Source organism: Cheilinus undulatus, linkage group 16 (assembly GCF_018320785.1).
Source record: "Cheilinus undulatus linkage group 16, ASM1832078v1, whole genome shotgun sequence".
NCBI lineage: Eukaryota > Metazoa > Chordata > Actinopteri > Labriformes > Labridae > Cheilinus > Cheilinus undulatus.
Genome location: NC_054880.1, coordinates 26,061,564 through 26,079,970, shown reverse-complemented (window position 1 = coordinate 26,079,970; position 18,407 = coordinate 26,061,564). Strand labels below are relative to the sequence as shown.

The 18,407-nt window shown below is 38.1% G+C and overlaps 1 protein-coding gene across 3 annotated transcripts in view; it reads right to left on the bottom strand.

The window, feature by feature from the left end:
* The window catches only part of phf14 (PHD finger protein 14), a 126,391-nt gene extending 110,155 nt beyond the window's left edge, over nucleotides 1-16,236 (bottom strand). For all 3 annotated transcript variants that reach the window (XM_041808434.1, XM_041808435.1, XM_041808436.1), the window contains exons 1-4: nucleotides 16,152-16,236; nucleotides 11,753-11,863; nucleotides 10,782-11,509; nucleotides 9,494-9,626 (exon numbers count right to left, since the gene is read on the bottom strand). In XM_041808434.1, the coding sequence (XP_041664368.1) occupies nucleotides 9,494-9,626; nucleotides 10,782-11,509; nucleotides 11,753-11,863; nucleotide 16,152 (973 nt within the window). In that variant the 5' untranslated portion in view covers nucleotides 16,153-16,236. The remainder of the gene's footprint in view (nucleotides 1-9,493; nucleotides 9,627-10,781; nucleotides 11,510-11,752; nucleotides 11,864-16,151) is intronic.
* Between the last annotated feature and the right edge of the window lie 2,171 nt (nucleotides 16,237-18,407).

Sequence of the window (18,407 nt, the reverse complement as noted above, 5' to 3'; positions counted from 1 at the left end):
CAATTGGACCTTTAACTATGTAGAAGTATTTCAAAATCACAAAACATCTCGCAATAGTTGGGTTGTCCCGATCAGCACTTTTGGCCTCCGATCCCAGTCTGATTTTTTAATACTGAATATCTGTCAAGACCGAGTCCCGATCTGATATTCATAATTGCTTAGATTAAAGTTACAATTGTTTTTGTTTACAAAAATAACTGAAGTAAACACAATAACTACTAGATGTCTCACACTTATTCCATTCAACTTAGTACAGCCAACATTGTTGTAAAAAACATAAAATCACATTTCTACTCAAAATGGTGTATTAGCTCTGTTTCACTTTATTAATCAGTCAATAAATAAATAAAGCTGAATTTCAACTTGACTGTATTAGTCACAACAAAAACTGAAGTCAAAACAGTTTAACTTGAATAGGATCAAAAACATATGAATCATACAGATTTAAAACAACAATCCCTATTCAAATGTAGAAGCTTTATCTGAGACGTACACCAAAACACTAGCATTGCAATAAAACCCAACTATCAAATACAAGGCACTCTTGTTATTACAGTGCAATTTCTGAAGTGCAACTGGAGCTGCTACATCATGTTTTCCTCTCACTTTTATTCCTTTACCCACTATTACTTTAAAATGAAGTGTAGCTTCTTGTTTAGGAACATTCTCAATGGCCTTCTTTACATGCTCTGCTGTGTAAGACCCACGAAACTGGCGTGCATGTACACTGCACACTTTAACTCAAAGGTGGAGGACTGTTCAGTGAGACTCAGCAGTGACATGGGGCAAACATCAGAGCTCTAAATGTCTGTGGTGAAGCAATGACAGTAAAGTTGCTTTTTAAATTCTCTAGTATGCTGTCACATACTTTGTTGTACAGCTCTGGTAAGCAGTGTCAGTAATGTAATGTCAAGACGGCAGGGCATAGCGTGGGTCTAAAAGCTCAAGAAGATGACAAAAACTAAAATTCTCCACCATAGAGATGGGATGGTTGTCCAAAGTTCTCTTAAAGTCCAGAGGTTGTTGCTTCAGTGAAGCTGCCTGTTGCTATAGTGAAGTCACTGTATTCTGCTGTATGCTAAGTTTAGAGAAGATGGATCAAATTTGTAGTGTTAACTGCTGCTACCACCTCGTGAAACGGTCATGTTGCAGATGTTTGCAAGTGGTAACTGGACTGTTTTCACTCTCACGTTTGAAGTTTTTCCACACCGCTGACATTTTAAACACAGGAATGCTAATGTTGCTACTGCTGCTTTGTTGTGTTACTGATGCGTTTACGGCCTGTCGTAAATTGTGCTCTGATTACAACAGCTGATCAGATCAAATTGCCAATCTCCGATCAATTAAAAATACTTTAATCAGCTCTGATCCGATACATACGATCGGGATTGGGACATCCCTGCTCAATAGTACAAGTAATGGCATGATACAGAGCCAGAGGGGCATCCATTAAACACTGGACACCCTGGCTAGTTAAAGAAGTGTCCTATTTAATTAGAGGTGAGGATTCTTAGATCAGTTTAACATGAATGATGAGTCTTCATAAATCTGCATGGCTTAAAAATGGAATTCATTCTTTTCCAATTGTTCCCATTAACCATTAGACATGCCCCAACTAAGGCCTGTGAACAGAAATCCTGGGAGATGAAAAGCTGTGCAGTAAATCTCATGGATAAGATCGTATATAACATGACAAAAAATAGCTGAGCTGTTGAATTAAGCCTCCAATAGCACAATAGATCTGTCCACTTAGAGCACAAGTACACAGGGGCTGCAAACTTATGGCTCGAATTAAGTTCCATATTTCACTGCCCTGGAAAAAAGGAGCACCATTCACGTCCTTGGAGAGGAAGATAGGAAAGTGGCCGCAAGTGCTGCCACTGCAAACCACTTAGTCTCCCCCGTGTGTCTTTTCAGAGAGATTAAACATGTCTCAGAGGAGGAAAATATCAGCCGACCAAACGAACAAGATAAATTTAAGACCTGCTCCTAATATCTCCTGTCTGCCTAGAGAATTGGTGATTAGGACGGTTCCCACCCTCCGCAGCAGTGTGTATGTGCATATCATAAGAGCGAGATAATCTGACAAGTCCTGCTCAAAGGTGCTTGCTGCTTCAAGGCTAAACTCTGATACAGTTCAGCCAATCACTGTCACGTCGAACTGTCTGAGTGTAAATTTGTGATTACAGGAAGATGTCGACATGTTGCTGATTATGTAACCCCATGCAAATCATTATTTTCATTATATTACAGCAATATTTCATCATTAAGCTGGGAAACTTTCTAGACATACGCTGCATATAAAGTGTGCTGTATAAATAAATTACCTTACATTTACTTTCTTCAGATTTATCAGGGGAAAAATACTTAACAGTGAGTCACTTATAATAAAGTAAATAGAACTTTTAGGATCATGTTGTTAACTATAATGCAATGTTTCATCTATCTTTATTGTGTTCTACAGCTTTCTTAGCTCACAGTCAAGGTTTCAGGCTGTAAATGTAAAATGGGATACATCATAAAGCTTGCAGTGATGTTTCATAAAGCATCAAATAAAGGAAACACAGACTCTTTTTTACCTAAATCCACTTGCAACTGTAAAGTGTGAGGGTAAAACAGGGTCAAACAGAACAATTTATACCAATGAAGGAATGAAATTCTGGTGGTCAGCTGGAGTCTTCACATTCTCATGGACAATCAGGTCTTTATGAAACCAACCCACCAAAAAAAGCTCATTTTTTACTAGCAAGGGATACACCGACCTGATCCTGGTTTCCATCATCCACTCAATTAAGAATTGATTTTTGTTTCAAGCTGATCTCTGATGAACAACATTTCCTTATATATATATTCCTTATATATTAATTATTTTTGGACATTTAAGGGCTTAATAAAATTGTTCAAGATAATGTTTAATGTCCTATATTTTCAGCATTTTTATTAGCTGATTACAATAATGTAAAATAAAGATAGCATTTATTTGTGCTTAAATTGCATAATGCTTTATTATTGGGGGGGTGGGAGGTGGTTTTAAGTGAGTATTCCCAGAAACTTGTCTGTGAAAAATAATCATAAATCTAAAGTCATCACTGTTGATGATGCTGCAGGAGAGTAGGTGTAACGGTTTAACCAGTGACTGTGTTAACTAGTGACTTTCAGCTCCAAGTGTCTGAGGTTAGCTTAGTAGCAAAAACTGGACATTTTCCATTACCTCTAAAATATACTTAGCTTAGTGCTGTGAAAAAGAATTTCCCCCTTTCTGATTCCTGATGTTTTTGCATATTTATCACACTTAAATGTTTTGAATCATCAAACCAATTTTCATATTTCACAAAGACAACCCAAGTAAATACAAAATGCAGAGTCTGAATGATTATTTAATATTAAAAAAAAAAATCCAAACCTATCTGGCCCTGTGTAAAAAAGTAATTGCCCCCCTGAACCTAATAACTGGTTGTGCCACCCTTGGCAGCATTAACTGAAACCAGGCATTTGCAATAACTGGTGATGAGTCTTTCACATCACTGTGGGGGAATTTTGGACCACTCTTCTTCACAGAATTGTTTCAACTCAGTCATATTGCAGGGTTTTTCAGAACCTTTCAAACCTTAATTTTGTTTTTCTTGAGCCATTCAGAGGTGGACTCGCTGGTATATTTCGGGTCGTTGTCCTGCTGAACAACCCAAGTGCGCTTGAACTTGAGGGCATGAACTGATGGCCGGACGTTGGCCTTAAGGAATTTCTGGTAGACAGCAGAATTCATGGTACCATCACTCACAGCAAGTGGTCCAGGTCCTGAAGCAGCAAAGCAGCCCCAGACCATCACACTGCCACCACCATGTTTGACCGTTAGCTCGATGTTCTTTTTAGCACATGATGTGTTATTTTTACAGCAGAGGGCCGCACACCTTTCAAAAAGTTCAACTTTTTGTCTCGTCAGTCCACTGAATATTTTTCAAAAAGTCTTGGGGATCATCAAGCTGTTTTTTGGCAAATGTGAGATGAGCCTTTGTGTTCTTTTTTGTCAGCAGTGGTTTTGGCCTATGAACTCTCCCATGATGCCATTTTTGCCCAGTGTCTTTCTTATGGTTGTGTCATGAACTCTGACCTTAACTGCGGCCATTGAGGCCAGCAGTTCTTTGGATGTTGTTCTGGGTTCTTTTGTGGCGTCCTGGATAAGTCCTTGTTGCACTCTTGGAGTCAATTTGGTCGGCCGAGCACTCCTGTGAAGGTTCACCACTGTTTCCAGTTTTCTCCATTTGTGGATAATGGCTCTGACCGTGGTTTGCTGGAGTCCTAAAGCCTCGGAAATGGCTTTGTAACCTTTTAGAGACTGACAGATTTCAATCACTTTGTTTCTCATCTGTTCTTGAACTTCTTTGAATCGCGGCATGATGTGTTTCTATTTGAGATCTTGTAGCCTACTTCACTTTGTCTGACAGTTTCAATTTAAGTGATTTCTTGATCCAACAAATCTGGCGGTATCAGGCCTGACTGTGGCCAGTAAAATTGAACTCAGCTTTCAAAAAACTGCGGTTAATCACAGTTAATTCATGATTTAACAAGGGAGGCAATTACTTTCTCACACAGGGCCAGACAAGTTTGGATTTTTTTTCCCCTTAAAAAATTAAATAATCGTTCAGACACTGCATTTTTTTATTTACTTGGGCTTTCTTTGTTAAATATAAAAATTTGTTTGATGAGCCGAAACATTTAAGTGTGATAAATATGCAAAAACATCAGCAATCAGAAAGGGGGCAAATACTTTTTTCACGGCACTGTATGAATTTAATGAAAAACTAAATGCACTTAGTTTTCAAAATTTTTTGTCACAACAAGATGCATTAGAAACAAAGTCAGCAGTTTACATGGTCACTTGCTTAACCGTGACAGGTGTTACAGTTTTAACAAGCGACTGAGTTAACTGGTGATAAACAGCTGAATACTTACCTACGATGTCAAACTTGGTGCAACGTGTTTAGAACTGAAAAAAGGGACTCTTTAAGTTTTTGATATTCATGTTACAACAACTACAGATGCATCTGACATAAAGTCACCAGTTAACATGACCACGTTAAGTTGTAACACTGGTCTTTGATGTGACACAGATGTTAGATCCTGTTATTGTTATTGTCCTTGTGGGTCAGAAGGTTTTGGTTTTTATTCTACATACTTAAACTCCATGTGGATGTGAATGAATGATGTGAGCTCTGGCTTTTAACTCATTCATGAAGTAAGCGACATTACTTGGTTTGGAACACATGTTGGGTCAGGCTCCCTCTTACTGCGGGATTGTGGAGTCTAAAGTGAGTCTTAATAAATGTTTTTTAACCCTAATCAGTACACCTGGGTTCTGAGCGGACCCCTGCACTATGTATTTTGTTATGTTTTTGATTATAAGGATTATTTGTGTTTGCTATTTCAGGTAGTTGTTACCCACTAAGGCAGGGCTATTCAATTACAAATTCAATTGGGCCACATTTTCAAATCAAGAAATGTAGCCGGGCCAGACATGTTCGGCGTCTGGCTGGTAATGCCAGATTTCAAACCAATACAGATCAACTTGATGAAAAATATGTACTTTTTATTTGTAGTCTCCCTTTTAAATTTGGCAACATGACAAAAGTGCATTAAAAAGTGCATAAAAACAACAGAGCTGTATTTGAACATAACCTGAGGTAGCAGAAAGTTTTTTTTTTTACTTGAATAAAAATAAAATAAATAGAATGAAAAATAAAATAAAATTCTGTTAATATTTTTTTGGTCACATCTTACTCAGACATATCTTAAAGTGCATAAAAACTAAATTTGCACAGTTGTAGCTATAACATTTGATTCTAGTCATGTCTGAACTTGGACGTTTACACAGTGCATTTAGCTGAACAAAAAAGACAACTGTTAAACACTACAGTGCACAAACATATGAATAAAACTAAACACCTACTACTGCACTTTCTTTTCAATCAGTATATCTGATTAGAAGACTCACTTTAGTTACAAATCCCATGTTACTCTGCTGACATTCTCAATGAGAAAAGTGGCATTTTTTGTTCTGAACAACAGCAGTAATTTTTAGCTCATAAGACGTCAGTGCAATTTAAAGACATTGGTGAAGGGTGCTGTCAGACAGTGAACATCGAGTGCTGCTTTTGATAGCATTCATGTGTGAAAAACTTGATTCACGTGTGTATGTTGGTCCAAATATACTGAGCATGCGGATGGCTACTTTACGAGTGTTGGGGAACATTTTAAACAGCAGATGTCACATTCGATTTCATTTTGTCGTCTTTTATCACCTCATCCATGATGGCCAGCATACATACTTTCACAGTTTCAGAGTCAGTAAATGTCCTTTTCTTCATCGCCAAAATCCACGAAACACGGAGCTATGGCTCTCTCTTGAGGTGTTCATGTTCGCACCATCGTGGTACAGCTGCGGTTGTTAGATGTAATCAGACTCTGCACTTTTACCGTTCTCCCCTGTGAACTGTCCGTGAAGTTGGTCTGGAAAACCGGGTGTTTCTCGATGTGGTGCCTCTGGACATTGTATTCTTTCAGTACCCCAGTGCACTCATGGCAAAGTAAACACATAGGTTTGGCGTTTGAGCTTGATGGTAAAATAAACAAGTATTTATTAGTCCACACAGGGTTAAATGGACGGTTTCCACTGTCAATTTAACGCTTCAGAGTTGAAAAGAACATGTTTTATACTCGCTATCTTGGAGCTTCTTCTGTCTGCATCGCTAGCAACGTTTCAAAACAACACAGTGCATTGTAGGTAGACTGTTGCTAGGCAACACGGAGTGTTGCATTCACGGTCTGAAATATTGTGGGAATTTATGAAAACTTGCAAAACATGTTGCCCTCAGCATCTCTGGCATGACCACAGGCTGGGTCACTTGGGGGTTGGTTCTGGGCTGCATGTGGCCCATGGGCTGCCAATTGAAGGCCTGCAGTAAGGTTTCATGCCACACAATAAATCACTGTGCTGCTCTTGTTAATTGGATTTCTATTTCAGATTTTTGATTTGGGTCCCTGCAGACTCTAGCAAGATCATCCGCTGCATGTTAGTTTGTTTATGTTACTTACCTTGTCAGCTATTTTCATCCAAACTTATTAAAAATACATATTCGCCAACTTTAACAGTATTCATTTCACTATTTTTGCATATTTTATGGCAAAAACTGAGTGAACTACTCCAACAGTACTCCAAGTGTTTGTTTTGATGAGTGTGTCTAAATATTCTGAGATATGCAATGTTTTTTTCGTATTTAAGTGAAATTTGTGGTTATATCCTCTTTAATCCAGATAACATATGTGAACATTTATCAGCAGTTACTGGATGTAAAAGCTATAAGCTTCAGATACCTCAAGCTGTTAGGTTATAGCACAAAACATCCATGGATTGTACACCAACAACTTGATTTCAGCTTCTGTCACAAAGATGTTCTATCACTTGACTTAAGCGTATGAAATTTTTAGAGACAATGTTAGCAACATGAAAAGCCAAGGAAATCAAAGAAGTTAAAGCTTCAGCTGCTCTGTACATTAAGTGCAGCTCTTCACTGTGACAGCAGAGGACGAGTAATACTGTAGCTAGTGGTACAGATACAATACACAGATGTTCCCTTTTTAATAATTGGCACAAGCTGACCCTGACATTAAAAGAAATTTAAAACAGATTATTTCAATAAACATTTTCTATCTGTAGGTCAGTTGGAGCATTTCTGTTTGTACTTAAAGCAGCAGTTCTTCCCAACCTGTCTGTCTTTGTCTAAGGCTTTTAAATCAGTCCAAATAAGAGGAAATAGATTAATAAATTAAGTGATTGAAAATTAGCAGGGTCCCATTGATCCTCCCTGCATGGTCAGCGGTGACTATGGATGTGTGGGAGAAGTCCAATCCCAAAGAGATGACTCAGTCATCGATCTTGTTTCCCAGCAGTCAGACTCACTCAGCTGATAAAAGCTGAAACAAGAAGTTTATTTCCTCCACAGACTCGGTTACACAGCTACAGACGCAATCATACAACAACACAAACTGCCTGAGCCATATTGTGTCTTGTCCCATCCTTATTGCGTGTGTTTACCATGACATTTTTACAAGCATTTTGCTTTCAAGGACAAAGAAGCTTCCACAGCGTCTTAAACATTATCAGTAGTCAAATAACCAAACTATCACTAATGGGGAAATAAGAGAGAAGCAGAGGAGAAATGTTATGTGATCGCTTATGGGGAAGCAGGGCTGGAATTTTATAATGGGACAGCAAAAACTGGGCTCAAAATATTTAATTCCCTCAAGTCTGGGACTCAAAAAACTCAACATACACCTATAGTGCCCCCCCATTCTTAAACAAGACATGTTAGTATGGATGTAGGGCTGGTCAATTAATGGAAAATTAGATTAAATCGCAATATGGCCTGCAGCAATTTTCAAATCGTAGCAGTTGCGATATTTATTTAACCTGAAATTTGTGTCAAAATACCAGTTTTAAACTTTTTTTGCAGCAGAGATGTTATGCATGACATATCATGCAATCATTCAGGTGCCATTTTTTTAGAATATTCTGCAAAAAAACCTACCTTCTTCATTTTTGTACTTTTTTCTTGTCAATAAATTTCTAATCAATTAATATAAGAATGACATGAAACCTTTAATGCAATAATTCTTAACCAATTTGCAATACAAGTCAAAATCATTAGAACGAGACATTTTTAAAGAATTGATCAACCCTTGTTTAAGAATAAAAGACAGTTAGGGAGTAATCACATATCAAATTGCAATTGCAATATTGGGGAAAAAAATCGCAATTACATTATTTTCCAAAATCATTCTGCCCTATACGGTTGTGTGCCAGAGGATGCGGTAGACTCTCTTGCTCTCCATCGCTTTGATGGACGTGATTGCAAAAATTCTGTCAAATTGTTATATCAGTCATTTTCCTCTTTATGATGATGAAGCATGGCATGGTTTATCACAAATAGGGCTGTCAAAGTTTTTGTTACTCTGATATTTTTTCGATACCATGTGGTTCAAACACAAGCAGAGAAAGAGATGGCACATGGCATGCAGTAGTGCGCTATAAACAGTAGGATCAAGTAGAGAGGGAGCATTACTAGTGACAAAGAAAACAATGCAACAGAGAGAGAACACATTTTTTTTTACCGTTTTGTGGTTGTATAACTTCGAAACACTTTGACATCTGCACACAATAAGGAGCACAGTTTGTTTAATAGCTGCTGCTGCATTCTGCTTTATTGCTGTGAAATATTCCTTTTACATATTACCCCACATATTATCAATTTGGTCTTTGGAAGAAAACACTACAATGACATAACCAAGCTCAGTCAGAGCTTTGCCTCTGAAACACTCACAGTGTTATGTAGATGTGAAGTGTGAAATCCAGAAGTAATAGAAGTATTTTTTAGGGGCTGATGTTATTCAGGAATCTTTAGCTCTGTTTTTCCTATTTCAGCCTAACTCTGCAGCTTACCTTCATGCACGGTCACCCCGCAGTTATCACACTGGATGATCTCATCTGCATCCTCACTGTTGTCTCCCAGACACACGCAGCAGATGAGGATGTGCTGTGTGCTCCAGGTCTGGGACCGGTCCAGTAAAGCGTCCTGGGGAATCAGGAAACAGAGCCTCAGTAAAGCCACTTATCTGACGCCCCCTCCCCTGATATGAGCACAGATCCAGTAACTGGCAGTTAGTAAATCCCATAAACAATGCTCATGGACGCTGCGCTAAGTCGATTACAACAAAGGGAAAAATTCTCCTGGAATCACTCCGATACCATCTAAACCCGTCATTGGATTATACGGTGACTTTGTGACTCCTATTGTTGTTTGGTTTTATAGAATGCCAGACAAAATAGTCAACATGGGGGCCTAATTCATCTGCAAAGGTTTATAAAAGTAGGACCACTTTAAAGATTTCATTTGTTTCAATGTTGTCAAATTAGAAGTGCAGCATGGACAGTCCATGTGAAGTTTGTCCAATTAAACACAGACTTTCATAATACACTAGAAACAACTATCATATCAGAATAATTTAAAATAAGGAAACAAGGCATGTGATTAGTTTGAATCAGGTTTTACCTTGCAGGGCACATGATTAGCTATTGTCTCAATGTTTTTGTGATATTATTATTATAGATTTTTTTTGTTGGGTTCAAACAAACCATACAAAACATTAGCCTGACAAAACAGTGATAAAATGAAGCCAGTTGTGGACCTTTCATCTCTTGTGTTTTTGCATCTAAAAATAACATTGTTGTTGTTCATGTAGTCTGGTAGCTTCTAGGAGAGGCTTGTAATAGCTGTTTCTGGTTTGAAAAGGCACCCTTTAGCAAAAAGGTCCATCTTTGTGAACAATATTTCTGTAATGCTTTCATTCAGTTAAAATAAAAGTCTTTTTTCAGAGGCAAAACAAACATACTTTCGAATGCTGCACTTTGCTTGGTTTCACAAGAATCACTCTGCAGACTTGGGTCCAGGTTTTATAGTATTACAATTGCCTTGAAATGCTTCGAACAAATTAAGTTAAAAGTGGACTGCAAAAAAGGGGGGCAAAAACTTTTCTGGACCAAGGAGCTTAATGTATTTTGCCTGTTTGATGTACTAATGATGCACTGTTACTGAATCTGATTTTTCTGATGTTGATTTCTTTCTTTTGTGTTTCAATTCAAACAGATCTGCCGCACAAAAACTCAATTTTATGCAATTTCACTTGGGTTTTCTTTTGTTTTTTAAAAGGTCAGACTTTATGAGACTCACCTCGTTGCCCTTTCCCTGGGACATGCTATCGTTAGTCAGCTCCTCATCGAAAGCACTGCTGCTCTTTGCCTTCTTCTTCGGCTTCTTTGCCTCCTTTTCACTGTCACTGCTGCTGTTGTTGTTGTCTTCACCTCCCTCTTCTCTCTCATCGTCATCGTCATCGTCATCATCATCATCATCGTTGTCATCGTCGTCATCGTCGCTAGCACTTCCGCCCTCCTCTTCCTCGGTTCCTCCTTTCTGAGTGGCTGCTTTGCCTTTCTTCTTCCCTGCCGTGGGTCTCCAGTCGTTATCATCCTCACTGTCGTAGTCATCCATCTCGTTCAGCTCCTCCATGGTGGTGAAGTCCAGCAGGGGGCGATTTCTGCGAAAGTTCCACTTCTTAGGCTCAGTCTGAGACTCGTCAGTAGTGACACCGACAGAGCCAGACGCTGAGGTAGACTCGGTACCAGCAGTTGCAGTGGGATCTGGCTCTGATGCCTTCTTGTTCTTGCGTCTGCTCTTGGGTGGTGTGACAGCGGGGGCATCTTTGGTGGAGCTGTCGGAGGAAGGCTGCTGTTTGGCCTTCTCTTCATCTTCTGTCAGGTTTTCTTCGGTAGCCAGGTCTTTGGCCTCCTCTTCATCTATACCATCTTCTGCTGAACCAGCGTTGTCTGACTCGCTTTCTGAGCCTGCAGCACTCGCTTTAGACCCCTCCTCATCACTGCCATTGCCTGTGCCATCTGATCCTGTGAACAAATATCAATGATAGAAGTGTACAAAACTGAATGATAAGGTCACTAGGAACAGCCTGTAGCTGCTCTAGCATCAGTAGGAACTTTTTAAAGGCTGGTGTCTTTATAGAAAATCAACATATGGACGATTTATAGACATGTGTTCAACCTTTTCATTGAAAAAAGTTATCTTTATTGTTTAATGAAGATGCAAATGATATAAAATTAAGACTTCTAGACAGAAAACAACTGCATTACCGGTAGCATCTCCCACTTCAAAGTCACTGTCGTCTGAGCTGTCGTAATCCAAGGCGTCCAACAGAGACGCAGCAAGCGGCTTCACCTGCCGGCGCTTCAAACTACGGTCCACTGAAAGAGAAGAAATTAAAACAGGGAGTGTAAGCTGTGAGGTCCATATTGCAGAACTTCAAGCTGGATGTATGATGAACTCAGTGCAGAGGTATTAAAATAGCATTAACAAAGGCGGTGATTAGAGAATTCCTGGTGTTCTATTTTAAACAAAACCTGTAATTTAAGTTCAGCTTTCAGATGATGCTCCCACTCCACAACATTTTAAGATCTGAGCTAAGTGCATTACGGTGATTATGAATATATGATAGACTGTCACAAGACAATTAATCAAAGGACAATCAATCTAATAATACTTTATAAATACAATAATCTATGGTAAGATAGAAACTTCAATAATATCCAAACATAGGCTCGAGGATATAGGCTTAAACCTTTGTTAAATACTTGTTCCATTTTAAACTACAAGTGAGCTTTTCTTGGAGTACTTATAAAGTTTTACAGGACACATGAATGTTTTTTTTTTTTCCCGCCTGGTCATGATAACTTAATAATTATAAGACCAGATTTCTATGGGCTTTCTTTAAAATTCCTGCCTACACATTCAAAAAGTCTGTCTTTGTTCTTAAAATATTACCCTTTCTCTCAACAAACACGCCCCTTTCATTGCCTTCTTTACAACCTTATTTTGTACAGTTACAGCATACATAACAACCCTTACTTTTAAGACAAAAGCAACAAGTAGTAGCCAGATTAAAGCAAATCAAACCTTCCTCTTCTGTTCAGAAGGTAGAACAATTCAACTTTTCGTGTGACAATGATGCTTCATCTACTGAAAGCAAATCTAAGAGACTAAGGATGAAAACAGGCTCTTCCTCGATTCAGCAAAAGAAACTAACTCATGCGCATGTGCTCAGTGTAGGAGAATACAGAGAGGTGCATACTACAAGATCATCTTTGAAGATTTTCTTGCTAGATTTTCCTGTGGTGTGAGGTGTGTTCAGACTGATTTTATCCTCTCTGATCTGCTCAGGAGACCATTGTGGTTGCTCTGATTTGACATATTAATATTCATTATCTACAATCATAAATCCTGTTGTGTGTGGGGTGGAATGGGGATGGTTGATTTTTATTGATACTGATACCCTTATTGGGTATCCTTATTACCCTCTGTGCTCCTTATTGATCCGAGTTCTTATCAATACCACTATCGGTACTTTCCATAGTCTGGTGGAAAGACAAAATGCAGGGAAATTTTTAAAGCACAAGTGGTCTTAGCTGAGTAGTGCTTGAGTTAAAAAGCTATGATTCAGTTTGTCACATCTGTTTTACATCCCTCAGATACAAACACATTCCTCATATTCACAACAGTATTTATTGAAGTTTCTCATCAAAAACTAAATTTTCCCATTTTTATGTGACATTTGAGCACATCATAACATATAGAATACAGTCGTCTAATTTCCTGAGGTTACTTGAATGCATCATATTTTCAGAGTTTCAGCTTGTTAAGTTCGCTGATGAACTTCAATTTTGCTGATTCTACCATGGATTTCTACTGTGGATTAATATTTTAACCAACAGGACTTGTTACAAAGTTCTGGAGTACTTTTCATCATTTATCTGAGCAGCTGAAGAAGAAAACTGTCCTGAAGCAGCTGAAGAGAGTGGTATGAGTGTATGTTACTCCCAGATTTTTGTTTACCCAATGTTGCAATTAAATACTTCATAATTTCTTAAGTTCCTCATCTCACGTATTTTCCGACAAAAACAAGCAATAATTCATTCTATAATATAGTTAACCAACACAATATTAGATTAAACCAGGGCTGGACAATTTAGAAAAAAATATCTAATTCTGATAATTTCAATTCATTTTGCAAATTGGATATGAACTGTTGTATTAAAGGGAGTGATAATTTTAATATAACTCTCATGTGAAAACATACAAAAATGAGAAAAACAGGATTTTTTTGTACACTATTCTTAAAATATGCCACTAAAATGACTGCATGTTATGTAATGCATAATGTCTCTACTGCAAAAAACATTTAAACTGGTATTTTGTCACAAATTTCAGGTTACAGAAATACTGCACCTTCTGCGATTTGAGAATTGCAGCAGGCCATATTGCTATTTAATCTCATTTGCAATTAATTTCCCAGCCCTACCTGACAGCAGTATCAATAAGCTAGAAAGTTATTGATTTTCGGGTATTTCAAAAATACAGAACAGGGTCCGTAAGGACCTTGGTTTTGATCCCCATCCCTAGCGGGGGCAACACTGACACAACATAATATAACTGCCGAGAGGAGGATCAGGAGAGCTCAATCCATTAAGCCACATCCATTTACTGAGAGAGGCGTAGTCAGGGGTGGAGTCAGACAGCTCATTGACATTTAAACACACAGACACAACTCGTTCTGCACAGGGCTGAAACAAAGGGATTTTTAGACATGCAAAATTCAATACTAGAGTGTTTTTTTTAGCAAAAAACTTCACAGACATGTTTTGGGGCCCTCCGAGACCAATATAAACTTGTATTAAAGGGGTAAAATATGTGACCTTTAATACAAGAACAACTGCAGCATTTTATGAAACTGTCTAACTGCACAGCCCAACACCACAGTTGCAATTGCGTTTAGATTAATTGTGCACCTTATTCCCTTAAATTCACTACAAAGTTTAAAGAACGAGGATGAATAAAGAAAAAGGCCTGTAGGTCTGTTGATCCTACCTACAACTCCTTAAACCTATTAGTAAATAGCTGCTATTAACAATAAACATAGGCTTTTATGTACAGCCAATTAACCATTTGGAAATATAAGCAGACATTTTCATATATGCCAACAGAAATATTTAGTCTAATTTTCAAAGCTGCCAATACCGATATTATGTTGATTAAAAACATGCATGCCTACAAGCAATGTCAAATCAAACCACGTGTTTGTTATGCTGGACCTGATAAATGCAGATCAACACTTGATTGAACTGAAATTAAGGCAAAATAAGGAAAAATTGACATCAGAAGGGATTAACTGAAAAATCTCTGTTGCAGCAGAGGCCGGTAAAAATTTTGCCTCTTATTTAGTCACTGAGACATGGAGGAGGAAATGAAATTTGAATATGTTTTTGATGTTGGCAGGTAGATCTGACCAATTTGTCATCTAGTGCCATTTATCTCACACTACAGTACACACAATAGGCCTGTAGGCATTATGATGCTACTCCGTGGACTGATCAGGCATTTGGCCTGCATGTTTTGGATGTGTGGATACCTGCAGGTTTCTGCACAAAGTGATGTTGTAGTACTGATGCAGAAGTATAAACCTATCTTAGATAAAGCTGAGACCAAAATTAAAGTCATTTGAGGTCTACTTACGATTTGATTTACTCTCAATGAATTCAGATTAATCCCATCTCATTTTATGTCATTGTGAAGTTGATATTCATCTCAAGCAGAAGCAAAATAATAATAGTTCAACCTGTATGTCAGACGGTTAACTATAGCCACAACTGCATATCCGCCACTGCATCAGACCGTACTCTGGTTTTGACTAAGCTCATTTGTTTTTCGTTTGTTTTTTTTTTTGAGTTCGAACTACAGCTTTTTAGCATTGTGTCTCTATTTAAATCAAACGACAGACACGTGAAAAGCAGATTTAATTATGCTACGTAAAATCTCCAGCTGCTTCAACTAAGTATCACTGTGCTGCCTACATTTTTTAATAAACATAAATACTTTAACCAGTATCTATCATAAGCCTAGCTTGCGCATTGTGTTAGCATTTAGCAACCTGTTAGCAAACAAAGAGCACCTCCGCAGGTAACCGGTGGCCTAAAGCCGAACCTCTCCACGTGTCGTTTTTGTCCATTAGTTTACTCCACTACACATCCAGCCTAACATACTCCGTACACACAGGTTAGCGGAAACATAAGCTCAAACTTAGTGCAGCGGTATCCCTTACATCTTCACCTGGCAAACACTAGTCAGAAAGCTAATTACGGCTAGCATTAGCGTTAGCACTTCATATCAATATGCAGTAATCTTATGAAATTCCGCGTAACACGTTTAATCGTATGAGAGCAGCGTTAAGTGGGTTACGCATTGACTCAAATTAACAGAAAGCAAAATGCAGCACTAGGCTTGAAACAAAGAAGATTTAGCTTTAGTAGCAGCACCAGTGCTAGTTACGGAGCATGGCTGGGCTAGGTTAGCCGGCTAGCTGCTAGATAGCACCAGCGCGTATTTGCAAATAACGTCAATAAACCGGTTCCGAGGCGAATCAGAGTTATTCAAAATGATTCGGAGTACAACAGGGAAATAAAAGTGTAAAAAAGGACTCACTCTGTGGTTTCGTTTTTACATTAAAGGACAACACAGCTCTCCCTTTAGCAGCATGTTATGTGGACAATAGAACGCAGCAGTGACGTATTGACGGTTGGATGCTGTTGCCATGGAGACAGTTTACATCGTGGATACAGGATGGGCACATAAGTGCATACATAAGAACGGGACAGCATTTCTTTTTTGTGACATTCGAGTTTTGCTTTAGTTTTGGTTATTTACATACTGAAATGTGTTTATAATCATAACTCCTTTTCATTTTTGCAAGTTTTTATATGACAACACATACTTATCCAACCAGTATCCCAGTAATACAACTTGTATGATTGTTGTTAAACATTACTCAAACAACAAGGAATTTTTTAGCTATGTAACAGTCAATCAACCATTATTTCAGAGGCTTTTGAGATGCCATCCATATTGTAAATAGGGTGAATTCAGGTAAATTTGAACACTTTATAAATTACTGTCCTCTGTTCACTTTCTTGCCATGAATTTGACAAAATTTTCCAAGACATGTCACAGGCCATGATATATTTCTCTGGTAATGAAGACATTTGCTATCCATTTAAGGTGAACAGAAGGTTTTATCATGTTACCAGGAGGAAGCAGGGATGGGAACTGATAAGATTTTATTGATATCAATGCTATTATCCATTCCCTTATTGATTATATCCTGTGAATTCTCTTTTTGGAAAAGTAGACTCTTGGGAGTTTTTTTTTTTTAACAACACAATTTTCTCCATTTTGAGTCCCTTCCTCTCTGAACAACACTCAGAGCCACAACATAATTGCTCTCCCCATCTCAAACACACACACATCATCAGCAGCAAACAAAACTACCAGCTACATAACAAGAAATATTAAGCTGAAGGTCCAAAGGTAGGCCTATTTCCTCCTCATTTTTTTCTTTTATCATAATACCCCAAAGCTTAAGAAGCCATCTGGGGTCCTGCTGTTACTGTGTGAGTGTGTTCAGTCGTGTGAACAAAATATCAAGTTTGACTGAAATCCACTTGACCAGTGTTTGGCCATTATGACCCCTTGTAAACTACATGACAGGCGATGCATGTTCAGTGTTTATCTTGCAACTCAAAATTTCTGTCTGAAATTGCTGAAAATTGCAATATATCCCTAGTTTAAACCATTGCAAACACCTGCTATTTCTCCAGAGCTACCAACATCAGGCCTTATCCACCAATGTCTTCTTAAGAGTTTAAAGGTGCAATCTCTTAAATTTGTTCTTAAGAAAGTTTCTCGGAGAAACCTACCTGGGATTTGTGACGCATTACTAAACTGTTGAATTGTTCTTGAATTGATGAATACCAGGTGCTCATAAACTGGTAACGTGCACTTTTCTCCTAATTAGCGTGGAGAAACATCCCTTTTATGCCCATTAAAGGACACAAGACCACAGGGCGGTGGAGGAGAGAAGAAGAAGCAAGACATCAGTAATGTCTGAATTAAAATAATCTGTAAAAAAAAATCTTTGAACAATACTTTAAATACTTTCATAGTTGTAGGTGGATGTAGTTTTTTTCTAAATGAAACCAAAAGAGAAAGATTTAATTCTATTTTTAGCACCAGTAGTGGATATCAAATATATGCTACAAGCACATTAATAGGATAAAATCACTTGTTCAGATGGTGCATTCATCAGAAATTCATGCATGACACTATAAGAATAGGATGCATTCCTGATGGGTTGAAAAAAATAGTTAAACAGGGCATGGTGGGGAATGAGTTTGATTTGATTTAAACATACACTATATTGCGAAAAGTATTCACTCACACATCCAAATAATTGAAATCAGGTATTCCAATCACTTCCATGACCACAGGTGTATAAAATCAAGCACCTAGGCATGCAGACTGTTTCTACAAGCATTTGTGAAAGAATGGGTCGCTCTCAGGAGCTCAGTGAATTCCAGCATGGTACTGCGATAGGATGCCGCCTGTGCAACAAGTCCAGTCATAAAATTTCCTCACTCCTAAATATTTCCCCCTAAATATACTTAAGTAAAAGTAAAAGTAAAAGTAGTGATTTTAAAAGTACTTTAAAAAGTACAAGTACACAGAAAAGCTACACAATTAGAGTAACTTGAGTAAATGTAATTAATTACTTTCCATCCCTGGTTTGAATACGGGCCTATCTCTATGTAGCCAGCAACACATGGCAGGTGTGCAGTGTGATGTTTTGCTAAAGCTCCACAAAAAGTGTGTGCACTAAAACCTGGTAAATCAGTTTAAAGGCAC